The sequence below is a fragment of the Myotis myotis genome, unplaced genomic scaffold (assembly GCF_014108235.1).
Source record: "Myotis myotis isolate mMyoMyo1 unplaced genomic scaffold, mMyoMyo1.p scaffold_m19_p_3, whole genome shotgun sequence".
NCBI lineage: Eukaryota > Metazoa > Chordata > Mammalia > Chiroptera > Vespertilionidae > Myotis > Myotis myotis.
Window position 1 is genome coordinate 159,550,777 of NW_023416335.1, and position 16,232 is coordinate 159,567,008.

The 16,232-nt window shown below is 38.0% G+C and overlaps 1 protein-coding gene across 1 annotated transcript; it reads right to left on the reverse strand.

The window, feature by feature from the left end:
• Positions 1–10,485: 10,485 nt before the first annotated feature.
• On the reverse strand, positions 10,486–11,481 carry NEUROD4 (neuronal differentiation 4). The gene has a single exon (XM_036297018.1). The coding sequence runs from the start codon at positions 11,479–11,481 to the stop codon at positions 10,486–10,488; it is 996 nt and encodes a 331-aa protein (XP_036152911.1).
• Between the last annotated feature and the right edge of the window lie 4,751 nt (positions 11,482–16,232).

The window sequence follows — 16,232 nt, forward strand, 5'->3', positions numbered from 1 at the left end:
TTTTATGAAGGAGGAATTTCCACTAGGCTTTGGAAGGTAAATACAATTTTGGTAAGTGAAGATGGAGAGAGAGTACTCCAGGGAAAGGCATCGCTGGGAGCAAAGGTGAGGGAGCAGTAACACTGGGAGGCCACACAAATGTATAGATGGGTTGGCAAAGAAGAGTGAGGGCAGTGGGGTTTGGCAGTTTCTGACGAAGGTGAGGGAGGATTAGTGGTGAATATATACCTGGAAATGTAGATCAAGACCAGTCATAGTGGACAGGGGTTAAATGTTAGGCTGGGAAGTTTGGACTTCATTCTGTAGTGATTGGAGAACCAATGCAGGTTTTTGACCACAGAGATGATAAGGTCATGGCTTTACTTTAAGATGATCAATCTGGATGGGTTTTCAGAAGGAAGGAGACATTGGATGCAAAAAGATTGGAATTTAGAAAGAACACTATTGCCTGAGTCCAGACAGAGAGATACTGAGGGCCTGACCCAGGGCAGTGGCAATGAAGGTGAGAATGCAAGAGTGAAGAGTATGAAATAAGGAGGGAAGGGGCCACAGATTGAGTTCATGCATGTGCTGTTTTGATCTCTGTATCTCTGACTCTATGCCACTCGCTCACTACATGTACCTTCCTGAAGCTCTGACTCCCACAGATTCTGTTTCTCTCAATACCTGCCTCAGACTTTCTCTTCCTTGTGAAAACTTTGGTCAATGTCCCTTCTTAGATTATTTGCCAGCAGCTAGGAGAAGGTGTAGGACCTTTCTTCCAGAGCTTTTGTTCTAGTGAGAAAACAGTTTGCCAGGGAGCTGCTTGGAGAAAACCAGACTACAGAACCTTCTTTCAAGCCTGACCCATTAAGCAAACTTCTCTCATGCTTATCTCCTTTGCTCCTCCAGTACTAAATAGTGCCGGATCCCCCTGGTTCTCCATCTGTCTGCATGTGTCCTAGATCTCCCTGGGCAGGGATTAGGTAATTGTGCCATTCCCGTCAGCATGCCCAGGGGTCTGGCAGGGGGGAAGCTGCCGGCTGGCAGCAGTGGGCTGAGCAGGAGCCAGGGGAGCATCGACCCCAGGAGCCCCTGAACAGCTTGCGGCTGTGCCTGGCCCTCTGTGGGGAGGCCACGTGCCTGCCTGCCCTGGATCTGCCTCAGTTCAGAGGGCAGCTCTCAGAGGAGGAGAGAACACAGGCTCAGACCAAGGAAGAGCACTTACCATTACCAGGCTACCCATCAGGGTCCAGCCCGATGGGAAACACGAGACCCTGCCCCACATTCTTCCTGCCTCTCTGCCTCTACCTCCTCTCTCCAGAGCCTAACCTTCCAGCTCAGTTATTAACATTGAATGAATCAAGGAAGAAACTCAGGCTGTAGACTTGCCAAAAATTAAATGATCCAAAAAGTGTTTCCACTTGACTTTAGAGTACATTCAAAAATATAAATACATGTGTGTGTGATGCATGAATATGTTCATGTATACCAACAGGTTCAAATATATATACATTTAAATATATGCATGTATATATACAGAGTGAGTGGCCAGATTATTATGACCACCTGACGTTTGTAGGCAAATTAGCTATAATTTCGCACTGAAGTTGCTAGAGGGCCAGACCATTATAAATAGGGAAGCAGGTTGTTTACCATGACAGTAGAAGTGATTTTTTTTCTTAAGATATGGGTAAACAATGTGATTTAACAGCCTTTGAACGTGGTTTCCCCTCCTGCCAGACCCATGGGCATGCTGACGAGAATGGCACAATTACCTAATCCCTGCCCAGGGAAATCTAGGACACATGCAGACATTATATATATATATATATATATATATATATATATATATATATATACTGAGTGGCCAGATTATTATGAGCACCCCATCAGTACTTAGTTGGGCCACCTTTTGCCTTCAATACTGCAGTGATTCTTCTTGGCATTGACTCCACTAGATGTTGAAAGGTCATGCGAGGAATCTGACACCATGCCTGATGAATAGCACTGTCCAGTTCTGTGAGATTTGATGGTTGTGGAACCAGCTGCCTGATGGCTCTTTTAACTTCGTGCCACAAATGCTCAATTGGATTGAGATCTGGTGATTGTGGGGGCCACCTAAGCAAAGTAAAATCTCCCCATGTTCTTGAAAGCACTCCTGCACAATACAAGCACCGTGGCATGGCGCATTGTCTTGTTGGAAGAAGCCATCTCGATTGGGATACGCCATCAACATGATAGGATGAACCTGTTCAGCAAGGATACTTAGGTATGTTGTGCTATTCAGACGTTGTTCCACACTAATTAAAGGGCCCAAATCATGCCAGGAAAACATGCCCCAAACCATAACACTGCCCTCACCAGCTTGAAGGGTTATATTCATGCATGTGGGGTGCATGCTTTTATGCTGTTTCTTCCAAATTCTCACTCTGCCATCTGCATGATGCAACTGGAAACGTGATTCATCGGACCACATGACTTTTTTCCAATGCTCGATTGTCCAATCCCTGTGTTCCTGTGTGAATTGGAGACGTTTTATCTTGGTAACTGCAGACAGCAAAGGTGTTCGAACAGGCCTTTGGCTTCCATATTCCATACGATGCAGTGTACGGCTAATTTGCCTACAAACGTCAGGTAGTCATAATAATCTAGCCATTCATAATAATATATATCCCACATTCAAAGGCTGTTAAATCGCGTTGTTAACCCATATCTTCAGAAAAAAAACACTTCTATTGTCGTGGTAAACAACCTGCTTCCCTATTTATAATGGTTTGGCCCTCTAGCAACTTCAATGCGAAATTATAGCTAATTTGCCTACAAACGTCAGGTGGTTATAATAATCTGGCCACTCAGTGTGTGTGTGTGTGTGTGTGTGTGTGTGTGTGTGTGTGTGTGTATCTTGGTATATGTTTGTTTAACTATAGATACATCATAGGTGTATACACACACACACACACACACACACACACACACACACACACACCAAAAATTAGGAACATTGCTAGCATGGAGAAACAAGCTTCATATGAAATATTTTTCATCAGTAATCCACAACATGGCTAATTAATATGAATAACTGAGAATGAACATGCTGTATTTGCAACAAGTAAATAATGTAGTCAATGGCTCCCTATTCTTTCTCACTTGGGCAGGGTGGAGGATGATTGCATATTTCTAGGAATAACACAATTTCTCAATTTGGTCTTGGATGAGTTTATTTTAGCTCAGTGTAGATTATGGGTCCTTTAGTTGCCAAACATGTTTCAGTCATTGTCTCTAGAATAAATTCATTGCCTAGAAAACTGCCTTCCATGTTGAAAACAAATTGAAAGCACCTACTTCCTCAAGATAGCTTAACTAGTAATTATAAAACCCTGCAAGATGCCCCACGACCACTTTGATTTGAATGACTTATTAGTCCTTTCTTTTAACATATTAGCTTTTACTCAATCATTATTCACTCTTTTTTTTTCCCCTGAAATATGTGTGTCATTCAAAGAAAATGGACATTGGCTGCTCATGGAACTGTAGAAATATTAAAATGAGAAAAATTTCAGATGTCTAATGGCACAGTCAGCTCATTTTTTTTACTTTATTTTTATTGTTGACACTATGACAGAGGTTCCCACCTCCACCCTCCTTTGCCCACCTTCACCCAGTCCCCTCTCCACCTCCCTCTGTTGTTGTCTATGTGTTATGCATATATGTTCTTTGACTAATCCCTTGACCTTCTTTCATCTAGTCCTCCCTTCCCCCACCTCTCTGACAGCTGTCCAGCTGTTCCATGTATCCAAGCTTGTGTTTCTATTTTGTTGGTCAGTTTATTTTGTTCATTAGATTCCACATGAAAGTGAGATCATATGGTATTTGTCTTTCTATAACTGACTGGCTTATTTCACTTAGCATAATAATCTCCAAATCCATCCATGCTGTTGCCAAAGGTAAGATTTCCTTCTTTTTTATGGCCATGTAGTATTCCACACAAGCATCTCATTTTAGAGATGAGAAAACAGACAGTCAGAGACATTACATGACTTCACATGTTCTCATACTTATTTATACACATTTACATAGGTGTCTACAATATCTGAAACCTCCTTCAATAGCTTATTTTGAATATTGATTCAATATTGAAAATTTGACTTTGCTACTTATACCTGGTGTGTATATCCAATAAACAGAAATTTCCTCTTCCTTTCCTTTATTTTTAGCATTGTTTTCTAAAATTTTCTTCAGTTCACATTTAGTGTATTAATCTACTTACTTACACACATACAAGGTATTGACCAAACACTTTTATTTGCATGTATATTATGACAGCCATGATAGGATTCCTTTGATTTTTATAATCAACTATCTCCCTGGTTACTATGCATCTGCACCTAATGTTGACCACAATTTTTTTGCTTTAATTAATATTTGTAGTAATTAATTTTAGCAAAGCAAAAATTTATTGGGCAGTTAATTAATTTAACTGAGGTTATTTAACCAGTAACTTATCTAGAATTGTCAGAATAATCTATTAACATCATCTAGAAAATGTATTTTATTTAACAACAAATAAAGTAGGACTTTACTTATCTAAAACAAATAAAATAGCATTATAGTAAGATAATCTCTGACAACTTCTAGCTAATTGCTTGACCTAGCTAATCTCGAGTATCAGTTTCCTCCTCTGTCAAATGATATCTATACTTGAAATATTTGTCTCATATTTCTATCAATATTGAATGATAACTGTATAAAAATGCTTTATTCACTTATAATCTGCCTGACTATAAACCTACAAAGCATGGTTATGTATTCATTTCTACATTCCCAGCTCTTGGCTCAGGGCCTGGCCCATGGGAAATGCTCAATAATTATTCGTAAAATGGAATTGAAATGAACTCTATAGTATCATACATTTGAGAGATAATAATATTCTTTTTCTACATAGTCTTAGGCCAGATGACAGCAAAAAGCTACCGCAGGGCTCCTTTCAGCTCTCTAACAATTTCTAAAAAAATAAAAATACAGTGTTTCCTATTTCCCAAATTCAGGAAATTTGAGGAGTTCTGTTTAAGGTGTTGCTGCAATGCGTTAGAAAACAGCATATTCTGCTGTTTGGTGTGCTGGTCAAAAGACTCTGATTTTGATGTTGGCTCAGTCAATGATTTACTAAATAAATTCAAAGGATCTGCTCTGCTCTCTTGTTCTCCATTTCCTCATCTGTTCCCATCTACTCCCAATAATAACAATAATAATGGTAAATTGCCCCAGTGCCAAAATCTGAGATAACTCTTTCCTGGCATTATCATCTCTTTTTTTTAAAAAATATTTTTATTAATTTCAAAAATATATATATATATTTTTATTAATTTCAGAGAGGAAGGCAGAGGGAGAGAGAAACAGCAATGATAAGAGAGAACACTGATTGGCTGCTTCCTGCATGCCCAGAATCAAACCTGGAGCCCTCTAGTCCACAGGCCAATATTCTATCCACTGAGCCAAACCGCCTAGGGCTATCATCCCTTTTAATTCTCCTGTCAACTCCATGGATTTGGTGGAATTTTTATGCCCTTTTTATACAGAATGAAACTGAAACATAGAGCTATGCTTGGACTACTCAGCCGGTTAGCTTCCAATCCAAGTCTGTCTGATTCAATCCTCTTAACTAAAAAACCCCAGGGACTCCCTCAGCCTGCTGTAGTCACCATCAACACTCCCCCAGATATATATTGGAGGCAAAGAAAAAAGTTAACATGAATGTAATCAAAGAATAATAAATAGTAACACGAATGGCAATAATTACCACCTTTAGATGTATTATCGCCATTAATTAATTATAATAATCTTATGAGGAAACCATTGCTATTATTGCCACTTTAAATTCGGGGGAACTGAGGCTTTTCAGGGTTAATCAATTTAGCAAAGGTTATTTAACCATGAAGTTACATAACTAAAATATCATTTAGTTGATATCCTAAAGCCAATGATTGTAATTAAAGCACCAAGTTATAATCCAAAGTTTTATAAATAGGAAAAATAATCTTGACGATAGGATGCTCTTGTATTAGTAAAAGATTTTATTTTCATAACTATAGTTCCCTGTTAAAACCTTTTTTTCAAAACTCTAAAGATATGTGAGATGACAGCAGTGAAAGGGAGCCAAGCCTTCTGAAAGATGGACACTTGCAAGCAGCAAAATACTGGTCTGTGACCTGGCCTATATCCACATGGTCTACCTAGGCAACACACAATAGAAAGTTGAGTCTTTGCCAAAAGAGTCATCTCTCAGATTCGTGTGGGCAGCCTGGGTCATGAAGGCAACAGGGTGTCATATGTAAAGGACAATTTGAAGGGTGTCAAAAAGTATGTCCACTTCCACCAGCTCTGGCCTTTTGCAGATATGACATCCTATGTACCTACCAAGAAAACAACCACTGAGAATCATTTCAAACCTTTTAAATAAACCAACTAGTTTAGTCGAAACCGGTTTGGCTCAGTGGATAGAGCGTCGGCCTGCGGACTGAAGGGTCCCAGGTTCGATTCCGGTCAAGGGCATGTACCTGGGTTGCGGGCACATCCCCAGTGGGGGGTGTGCAGGAGGCAGCTGATCGATGTTTCTCTCTCATCAATGTTTCTGACTCTCTGTCTCTCTCCCTTTCTCTCTGTAGAAAAATCAATAAAATATATTTAAAAAAAAAAAACCAACTAGTTTAAATTCTGCCTCCATCATTTACTAACAAGGTGAGCTTGAACAGATTGCTCTACACCTTAACTTCCCAATTTGTAAAATGAGAATAATAACAGTCTCCTTTATAGGGATGATTTTAGGATTGAATGAATTAATACATGTAAATCACATGTGACAGTTCATAGCATCCAATAAATGCTAGATGTGATTGTTTTATCTGTCTGTTTATCTTTATCCCTCTAGAATACCCTTTGCAAACTAAAGATTCTCTTAATAAGTGTCAAATGAGATGTGCACATGATTATTCATTCAGTATTATGAACAACTGGAAAAGTCTAAATAATATAACTTAATTTCATAAATTATGGTATTTTAACATGGAATGCTAACCAGCTACAACAAAGAGTTATGAAACATATTAAGACATGAAAATATGGCCAAAGTATGGGTTGAAATAAATAAAAATATACAGAACTGTTATATTATACTACCATTAATTGAAGGAAAAAGGAGAGGGTGATGTAACTTAATATTTATACCTAATATTTGTACCTAATATTTTTATATATGCATAAAAATTCTCTGGCAACTAATAAGCTAAAAGTTAAAAAGTGGCTTCTAGTTGGAAAGTGGGTACTGGGCAGATGAAGGATAAGGATGGGAGAATGGTTCATTCTGTATTTTTTGTTTCTTAAATATTTTAAACCAAATATCTCTCTTGATTAAATAATTGTTTTATTAAACTTTATTTTATATCAACAGCATTGTTATTTCTTTATCATCAGCATTTTATGCATGTAAAAAGGGACCTTGAAAAGTTTTAGCTGAAGAAAACTGAAAGAAAAATATCAAGAGAAGAGGTGTTAAGAAGCAGTTGTCAAAAAACATACTTCATCCTTTTTTAAAAGTTAGTAAGCGCACCTAAATTTTGGATGATATTCTCTCCTTCTGTGGTCCACCTCTCTGGTTTGATGGCTTGGATTGCTCATAGCCCTAGATTTCTGTAAAGGGGAAGATGTGTTTTTCTCAACTGCAGATTGTATAGTTGATTGCTTGAGTGGCAGAAATTGGTCCTTCTAAACTTCTAGACCTTTCAAATCTTCTGGCAAAATCAGTTAAAATATGGGATGTGCATATTGCCTTGATGGGCCAGCCTGTGCTCTTCTGGCTGCTCACAGAACTTAGAATCCAAAAAATAGAAGACAGCAAAGAAAAACTTTGATGACTGAAAACACAACACAATGTCTAATAAGACTCACAAGCTTTATTTCTGCTAGAAAAAAAAGGAAGGGAAAACATTCTTTTTTTTTTTTTTTACAAAAATTTTAAACAATTACTTGGCTTTATCTGATTGAGACCACTCTGGGTTGGAGAGTAGACTCTTCACAACCATACTACATTCCCAAATTCTCATTCAATTATAAAGTCCCTCTGAACAATTCCAGGGACATCTGGTTCATTAGAACCATACACCCCAAAGCACAAACAACTGACTCACCAAAAATAACTGGCTCATGTTAGAATGAAGAAAATACAGTGGGGCCTTGACTTACGAGTTTAATTCATTCCGAGACTGAGCTCGTTAAGGAGCTCGTTAACTCAAATTACTCTGTCAACTCAAAGCAAAAAATCTGCTGAGAGACAGCTGGTATCTCAAAAAACTCGTTAGTCGGGACACTCGTAATTCAAGGCCCCACTGTAATCTAAAAATATCAACTTGCATAGCCATTCAAATTATTGCTGCTTTTTATTTTAAAAATGTCACTGCAGGTAATTCTGCACTAACTTCCTCCTTTTTCTCTCATCCCAAACTCAGAAATTCCCAGCAAAGTTGTGAGCTATTTTCCAAATGAAGCCTTAAGGAGATTTTGCAAGCACGTGTATGGAACCTAAGGAGTTTGCATGAAAGGAAGGAGAAATAAATTAAATAAATAATATCTAATAAATAACTCAGACAACATTCATTATCTACAAACTTAAATGCCATAAAATTCCAGCTTCAAGGATAGATCCCCCACTACCTCTTACGAAGATAAGTGCCAATACAGACTCAAAACACATAGGGTGGCTTTGGATGCCAACCAAAGTGGATTTACCAACCAAGCATGTAAAATCCAGCAGGGTTGATGTTGCAAGCAAAATGGAAAGAAAATAACTTAGACTGCAAGGAGATAATAAATAAGAGGGTAAGAAAGACAAGACACACAGGTAGTTTGGCAGGTTTTAGGGGATGGCTAAGCTGTAGAAAATGACATACTAGTCTGCCTTACCACTTTCATTCTTTGGCCCTAATTGTGTACCATGCACCATAAGCATATCCTCTCTGGCAGAAAAAGAATGTGATCTGCTTTTGGTTTATTTTAAATAATTTCCCCTGCAGATTGACCAGGACAGTAACATTTCTCAGATCACATTTCTCTAAAAAAAAGATACATTTGACAAAATAGTGCTGATATAAAGGAAAAAGGAGTTATACGAAGAAAAGTAAACATCCTGTGAATTGGGATAAACTGTAATCAGACATAGATTGGTGAAAGCATTCCCTGACCTTGGATTTATGTCTGCATCTTTAAGTCTGATTACTCTAAATGTTATCTACAATATGTAATAATATGTATTTTAGAAGTGAGGAAGAGGTAACAATTAGTGGGGAGGAGACACAGAATTATATATATGTTAGGAAAATTCAAGTTTGGTCAATAAATTGGTGCTTGTGCTTCTAGAAAATATGATATCAGTGCTTGTGCTTCTAGAAAATATGATATTCTAGAAAATATGATATGATAAAATCAGGTCAGTGATTTTAAACATGTTTTCTTTAACAAAACAAACAAACAAACAAACAAAACTCATTGTGCCAAAAAAAAAAAAATCTAGTGGTTTCCCTATGGGCAGTTGTTGGCTAGAGAGAGTCTGAGAACTATTATATAGCTATAGTTAGTATAGCCAATAGCCAATTTATTGCTCTTGAATGTGACCTGTGTTGTTTGCTTATTCCAATAACAGGACCTGAGCTTCATCAGAATTTCCAGAGCCCTCTGGTTATGGATGCCATTAAATGGTCTAGATGACTTTTCTAAGTCCCATTTGTCATAGGAATCTGAGGTTTCAATGATTCGATTGCCCTATCTCTACTACTAATAAAAGTGCTTTTGAAATGTTATCAAGAATCAAGGAAGTTATGTTCAGCTTTCAACCCAACAAGAATATGCTTTGTTATTCACGGTGACAACCAACTTAGAATTTTAGCCTCTGGAGGCTATTTCTAGATGCAAAGAAGCCCAATCATTAAGTCCCCGAGAGTCATGCACCTGGTGCTCCTTTGGCAACTCCGTTTGATCATTGACATGTAGTGTCCATCCTACCATTCCTCTGTCCTTTCAGTTTCAAGAAGTTTATAAAAGTAGTCACCAAAGTTAAAGAATTTCAGAACTGCAAAGGACTTTAGAAGTCATCTAGATTTAGAATAATTTTCTGATTTTACCAGTAAGTAAAGAGTCCAGAAATGGAAAATTAATTGGCATAGATCATTCAATAAGTTATTGGCCCCACCAGAATAGGACCTAGGGCTTCTGTTCTATTTCCACATGATTGTAAACAATCAAATAATTTTCTTGAGGACCCTAAATAAAGAAATCAATACATTTTGAGAAGTTGATGAGAATAGAGAGCGACAGATGTACGAGGGCCTAAATGGACTGGCACTAATGTATTTGATATATATCTAAAGGGTTCCTTTAAGGTCACTGAATCTTCAGCTCAACCGTTTGAATTATAGATAGCATCTCCACATCACCCTCTGAAATTCTGATCTTACTGCTCTACTCAGTGAAGATTGTATTGAGTTGAGCCCCAATGCCATGGTGGGGGTAGGAGTCATAGGACACATCTATGGGAATATCATAGCGAAGGGTACCAGCCTGAAAGGGAGTTGCATGCACATGCCCTGAGCTGAGATTTGCAGAGGGATAATGTGGCATGAAGCTGTAGGATTTATCCAGATCAGGAGAGCCATCTTGCTTCAAGGAGAAGTTCCCACTGATACTCAGGGGTGGAGTGAGTGGGCCTTCATAAGGTGGTGTACTGCAGTCAGGTAGATGACTCCCGAAGGATGATTCTCCCAAATTCTTGAACACTGGGGGTTTGAGATTAATAAGATGTGTTTCCATATGGCCATAAGGAGGGCTGGGGAGTCCGGGAGACTGGTAGTTGAAGTTGTGGACAGAAATGGCAGAGTCACAAACAGGAGATTTATCTTCATGCTTCTCCAGGAGAACAGACTGAGGACCCAGTTGGAGGCATCCAGCCACCAGATTGCTTGTGGGCTGAGAGAGCCCTTTACAGAGCATCTCCACAAAACCCTTCCCTTCAGGTGTTTGGCCAGTTTCCAGGACCTCAGACAAAGCCCAAATATAGTTCCTAGCCAGTCTAAGAGTTTCTATCTTGGAGAGCTTTTGGGTCTTAGAGTAACAGGGCATGACTCTCCTCAGGTTGTCCAAGGCATCATTCAGGCCATGCATCCGGGTCCGTTCTCTAGCATTGGCCTTGACTCTTCGAGCCTTGAACCTCTCCAGGCGAGCTTTTGTCATCTTCTTTTTCTTGGGACCTCTTCTCTTAGGCTTCTCCCCATCCTCTTCCTCCTCTTCTTCTTCCTCAATACTGTCATGCTCTTCAGCTAAGCTTCCAAGCATCCCATAAGCAGCTGGTCTTCTCTCCTCCTCCTTCATCTCATTCTGAGAACCCAGACCTTTGTCTATCCAAGATGGTGTGTTGACCAACTCTATCATCTCCTTGGGTTTCACATAAGTTTTTGCCATTTCTAGATTCTGGAAGAGAAAACAGGAAAGTTTAGTGCCTCTGAATATTCGATTTGATTTAAAATTAAACATGTTTTTATACCTTGGATATAAAGTACACTATTTGTATTGGGATTCAACTTACAATTATCTAGTCCCATGTCCTTGATTCTAAATAACTAATATAAGACTCAAATAAATGCCCAGGACACTCATTTCCCTGTGGCATACTATAAGAAAATAAACTATAGAAAAAGGAAATTGACTTGATTATTTATTATAGTGTCAATGTCTAAGTCTCTTTATTCTCAGGATTTTTATCTCGTGGATATTTTATGAGAAAATAACTGGTAAACCAATCAAAGAATATTTTTTTCTTCCCAGAATTCAACTCATAAAGGGAAATAGATACAGTAGGCATGTAAATTATTGTCCAGATAGAGAAACTTCTGTAAGTGAAAAAGGATGCTAAAGTAATTATAAGTATTTAATGTAATGTGTACATAATAATTATAATTATTGTAAAAGCATATCAAACAATAAAGTAAGCAAACTCTTGCATATTTACACCATAAGATAAATGAAAAACTATAGTAAGATTATTCAGACTACTTTGTATGAATATATAATATTCACATATCCTCTATTTAGAGATATAACACATACCTCTAACATGTAACATCCCAATATCTCCTCTGACTCTGCCAGCTGTTCTTTCAAACATCTCCTAGGAGAGAGCCATGCCACAACTGGCTAGTATGCCACATGACCATGTAATAGTTCTCTCACCATCACCAGAAGAGCATTTTGTTTTTCAGCAAGCATGTTATGGTCCATCTAGTATTAGTGGTATTAGAAGTGTTAGTGACATGGTCTAGAAGTATCAGGAAAATTTTCCAATATGCTAAAATGAGAACTCTTCTCATTGCACATGCATCTCACGCCATCAAAAAAGGATATTCAGCAGCTAGAATTACAAACCAGAGGTCTACCAAACCTATTTAAGATTATTTTAATGCAACCACTATAATAATACTTCATTAGAAATGAAAAATCTAGAACAAATGCTAAACTTAACAGAACATAGTTACTGACAACGTGAGGAGTATATCAGACAAACACAGAAATAGCCTGACTGCTTTAATTCACTTAACAGACCCGTCTTAATCAGAATTTTCTATGAAAAATTTACAAATTGAAAACATTTGTAAACCAGAAAAGACTGGTGGTTTAGTAAATATTTTACATTCAATTCTGGAAAAGCTCTGAATTATTTTGAGATTTGTTGAGCAATTTCTGGGTGTATAATTTACCAAATAGAAGTATCTGATAAGCTCCATTGGGTCACCCCAGTTTACCAGCCAGTCTTTGAAATATTAAACTCTGAATCACCTCCATATATCAAAAAGAGGAGAGAATAATAAATGTTTTTTATCTTTGAAGCTTGAGCCTCAAATCAATGAATGCAGGGATTAGTACATAGCTTTTAAAAATATAAATATATGATTTGATTTGTTTCTGGTAATCTGAGCTTGTTTTCCTTGTAACCTCATTTACCTCCTATAAATAATTAATGTCACTGCATAGCAAAAACAGCCTAGGTTTCATGTTAATCAGCACGGAAATCATGTCAGCTTGACTTACTCACTTAATAAGGCTTTCTGAGTAAGCAGCTTTATTGAAAACACACATTGGAACCTATTGGTCAACTGGCTGCCCAGGCCAAGGAAGAAAATCCCACTTTTAATATGGATAATAGAGCTTGTGTGCTGAGCTGCACTTCTAACTCGGGCAGCGACCCAGAGAGAGGATGAAGGATCTAATTAACTTTCTGTTAAAGAAACACAGACCTTTCAATGGCAGGTGCACTCTGAGGTCAGTGAGGCTGGAGTGGGCTTGGGAAACCTAATGTTCCACATGTAATTATAATTACATTTGCATAGTCTTTCAGCAAACCTTTGAGAGAAATAGGGATTATTATGCTCATTTTATAGTCAGCGTCACTGTGGTCAGGTAGATTCAGTGATAGCAATGCAAAGACATAGAGCTGGTAGAGTTGGACATAGAACCAGTTCTGATTCCAAAACCTAGGTTTTATGTTTTTGTTTCTCTCTTTTTCCACCACAACTACAGGAAGAAAGAAAGGTACTTTGACTTCAGATGTGGATCAGTAGAGCTAAGTCACCAGGAAATAGCCATCAACCAACCAGAGGCTAATTTAGGTGTTCTCTACAGTGCCTTTCAGCTCCCATATTCCAGGATTCCTTCCTCTTCCAAAATTTTTCCTTGCTACTTTCACCCATTTATTCCCCCTCCTTCTCTTACTCTTGGCTTCCTTTTTCTCTTCCTTTTCTTTCTCTCATGACTTCTTCATCATTGCCATTACCACTGAGACACACATGGAGAAATGAGAAAGAAGGAAGAGAAGAAAGATGCAAGAGAGGAGAGTCTATTGAATTGCCCCTGAAACCGACCCCATGCTCGCCTCTGTGTTTGACCTTTGTTATCATCCTCACCTCCCTGCCTCCGGACTCTAGCCAAATTCTGCCAATCCTCATCTCCATCAAGTAGTGGAGCCAGGAGAACATAGGAGACTACCTTTTTCCTTTAACCATAATTTGATGGTTTCTGTAAGAGTCAAAGAGCTTCTCTCAAGTCAGATTGTCAGTAGGTATAACAGAAAAGAACCAACTGACTTTGGCTAAACAATTAAAAGGGCAACCAAGTTTCATCTTTGTTCTCTTACTAACCATGGGACAGATATAGATGACTCCAGTTTAACTTAATCTTTTCCCAAAAGTACTGGCCCATTAGCTCTAAGAGAAGCCCCTGTGTACATAATGCAGTTTCAGAAGCATGGGAGCTGGAAAAGCACAGACTCTAGTCCCAGCTCTTCTAATTCCTGGTTATTGATCTCAAACACATGGATAAGCTCTGATCTTCTATTCCCTCTTTGATAAAATAGGGATAAGATATATTTTGCATGATTCTTGATAACAAGTAAAAATATGAAAAGAATTTTGTAAACTTTAAATGCTATAAAAATATTATCATTATATTTATCTGTGCTTATTCTTGGGCTTTCTGATCTAATCCATTCACATATATCTGCTTATTCAAAAATAAAAATGGTTTCTCAGAGATGAATAGGGAAATCAGATTGTACTAACTACTGTGTTTCTTCTGATTGGCTCAAAAGATTATCTGACAACAGCCCAATACCCTACCCTTTTACCCAATGTGACTAGACAGTACGGCTTCTGGAGTCAGATGACCTGAGCTCAAATTTCAGCTTAATTACTTAGTAGATATGTGACTCATAACTTCTTTATGCTTCACTCTCCTCTTTAAAATGAGAATAATAATGGTCCTACCTTATGGGGTTATTGTGAGCATAAAGTGAGCTATTATATGTAAAGACTTTGAATAGTGCCAGACATCATAAATGCCATGTGTTAGCTATCATTTTTCCTAAAGTTCATCGTGAGTTTTTCTGGCCACATAGACAAAAATTGGCATAATTATGATCTGTGCTTAATTTGATTATATGGCAACAAAATTTCACTTCACCTCAACTCCCACTTCAAAATAGTCCCTGATATTCAAACTCCTAGTGAAACTACGTACCAGAGCTCCTATTCTGTTTCAAGGGGTTCTATCAGCTGCCTCTGCTGGATTGGCTACAACTCTCCCACCACATTCAAGGAAGTAAGCTTTTTTTCATTCTGTTTATAATTGGGAGGCAGCAGTTGGCCGGACATTCCTACTCAGTCACGTGAATTTTCAAGTTCATGAAGTTTCTGGTGGAATACAGACACCCATTAGCACTGGTACATTTTTCACTTTGTCTTTGATTAAACTCTAATGGGGATATGACTTTCCTGCCAAAATCAATGACAGAACTCTGAGGAGAAAAGTGAAGTGTCTCTCAAATAAAAGTGAAAGCCAAGACTCCTCAAAGATTACATTTTTTTTTCCTTTGACCTTTTTCACCTAAATACCTTTAATGCATCAAAAGATAAGTAGGGGCGGGGGGGGGCACAAATATCTGGTTTTAGGTTTAAGAGTTGAAAATGTGTGTGATGCAGTTCTGAGTTTTGATCAAGAAAACCAATTAGGTTTTTTCCAGAACTGGTACCTAATTTTACTGTGATGGCTAGTTTGTTAATGAACCAAGTCAGAGATGTATTAAAAGAAGCATGAGCACTGACCGGGTGGCTCAGTTGGCTGGAGCATCATCCCATACACCAAAAGGTTGCAAGTTTGATTCCTGGACAGCGCCCATACCTGGGTTACCCTTTCAATCCCTGGTCAGGTGTCTCTCTCTCTTTTCTCTCTCTCTCTCTCTCTCTCTCTCTCTCTCTCTCTCTCTCTCCAAATCAATAAAAACATATCCTCAGGTGAGGATTTTAAAAAGAAGCATGAAATAGAATAATATTTTAATCTGTCATATCTCATTTAAAAGCTTTGATGAAAAGTAAGGAGATAATGAAAGCACAAGTACTTTGTAAAGTTATTGTGCAAATGTAAGGGTTGGCAATTGTTTTACAGGAGTTATATGGAAAAACCTATAGCACTATTTCACAAGTATTGTGATACACCACTTTACATTTTCATAATTCCTAGAAAATAGATTAGCTTTCAAAATATACATGAAGGAGATTCCAGTATGACAAAAAATCAGTGAATACTAGCTCTGGAGGCAGAATACAGCCTTCCTGACCCCCAAGCACATTCTGATCCTAAAAAGTCCATTTTAGCCTTTGATCTTG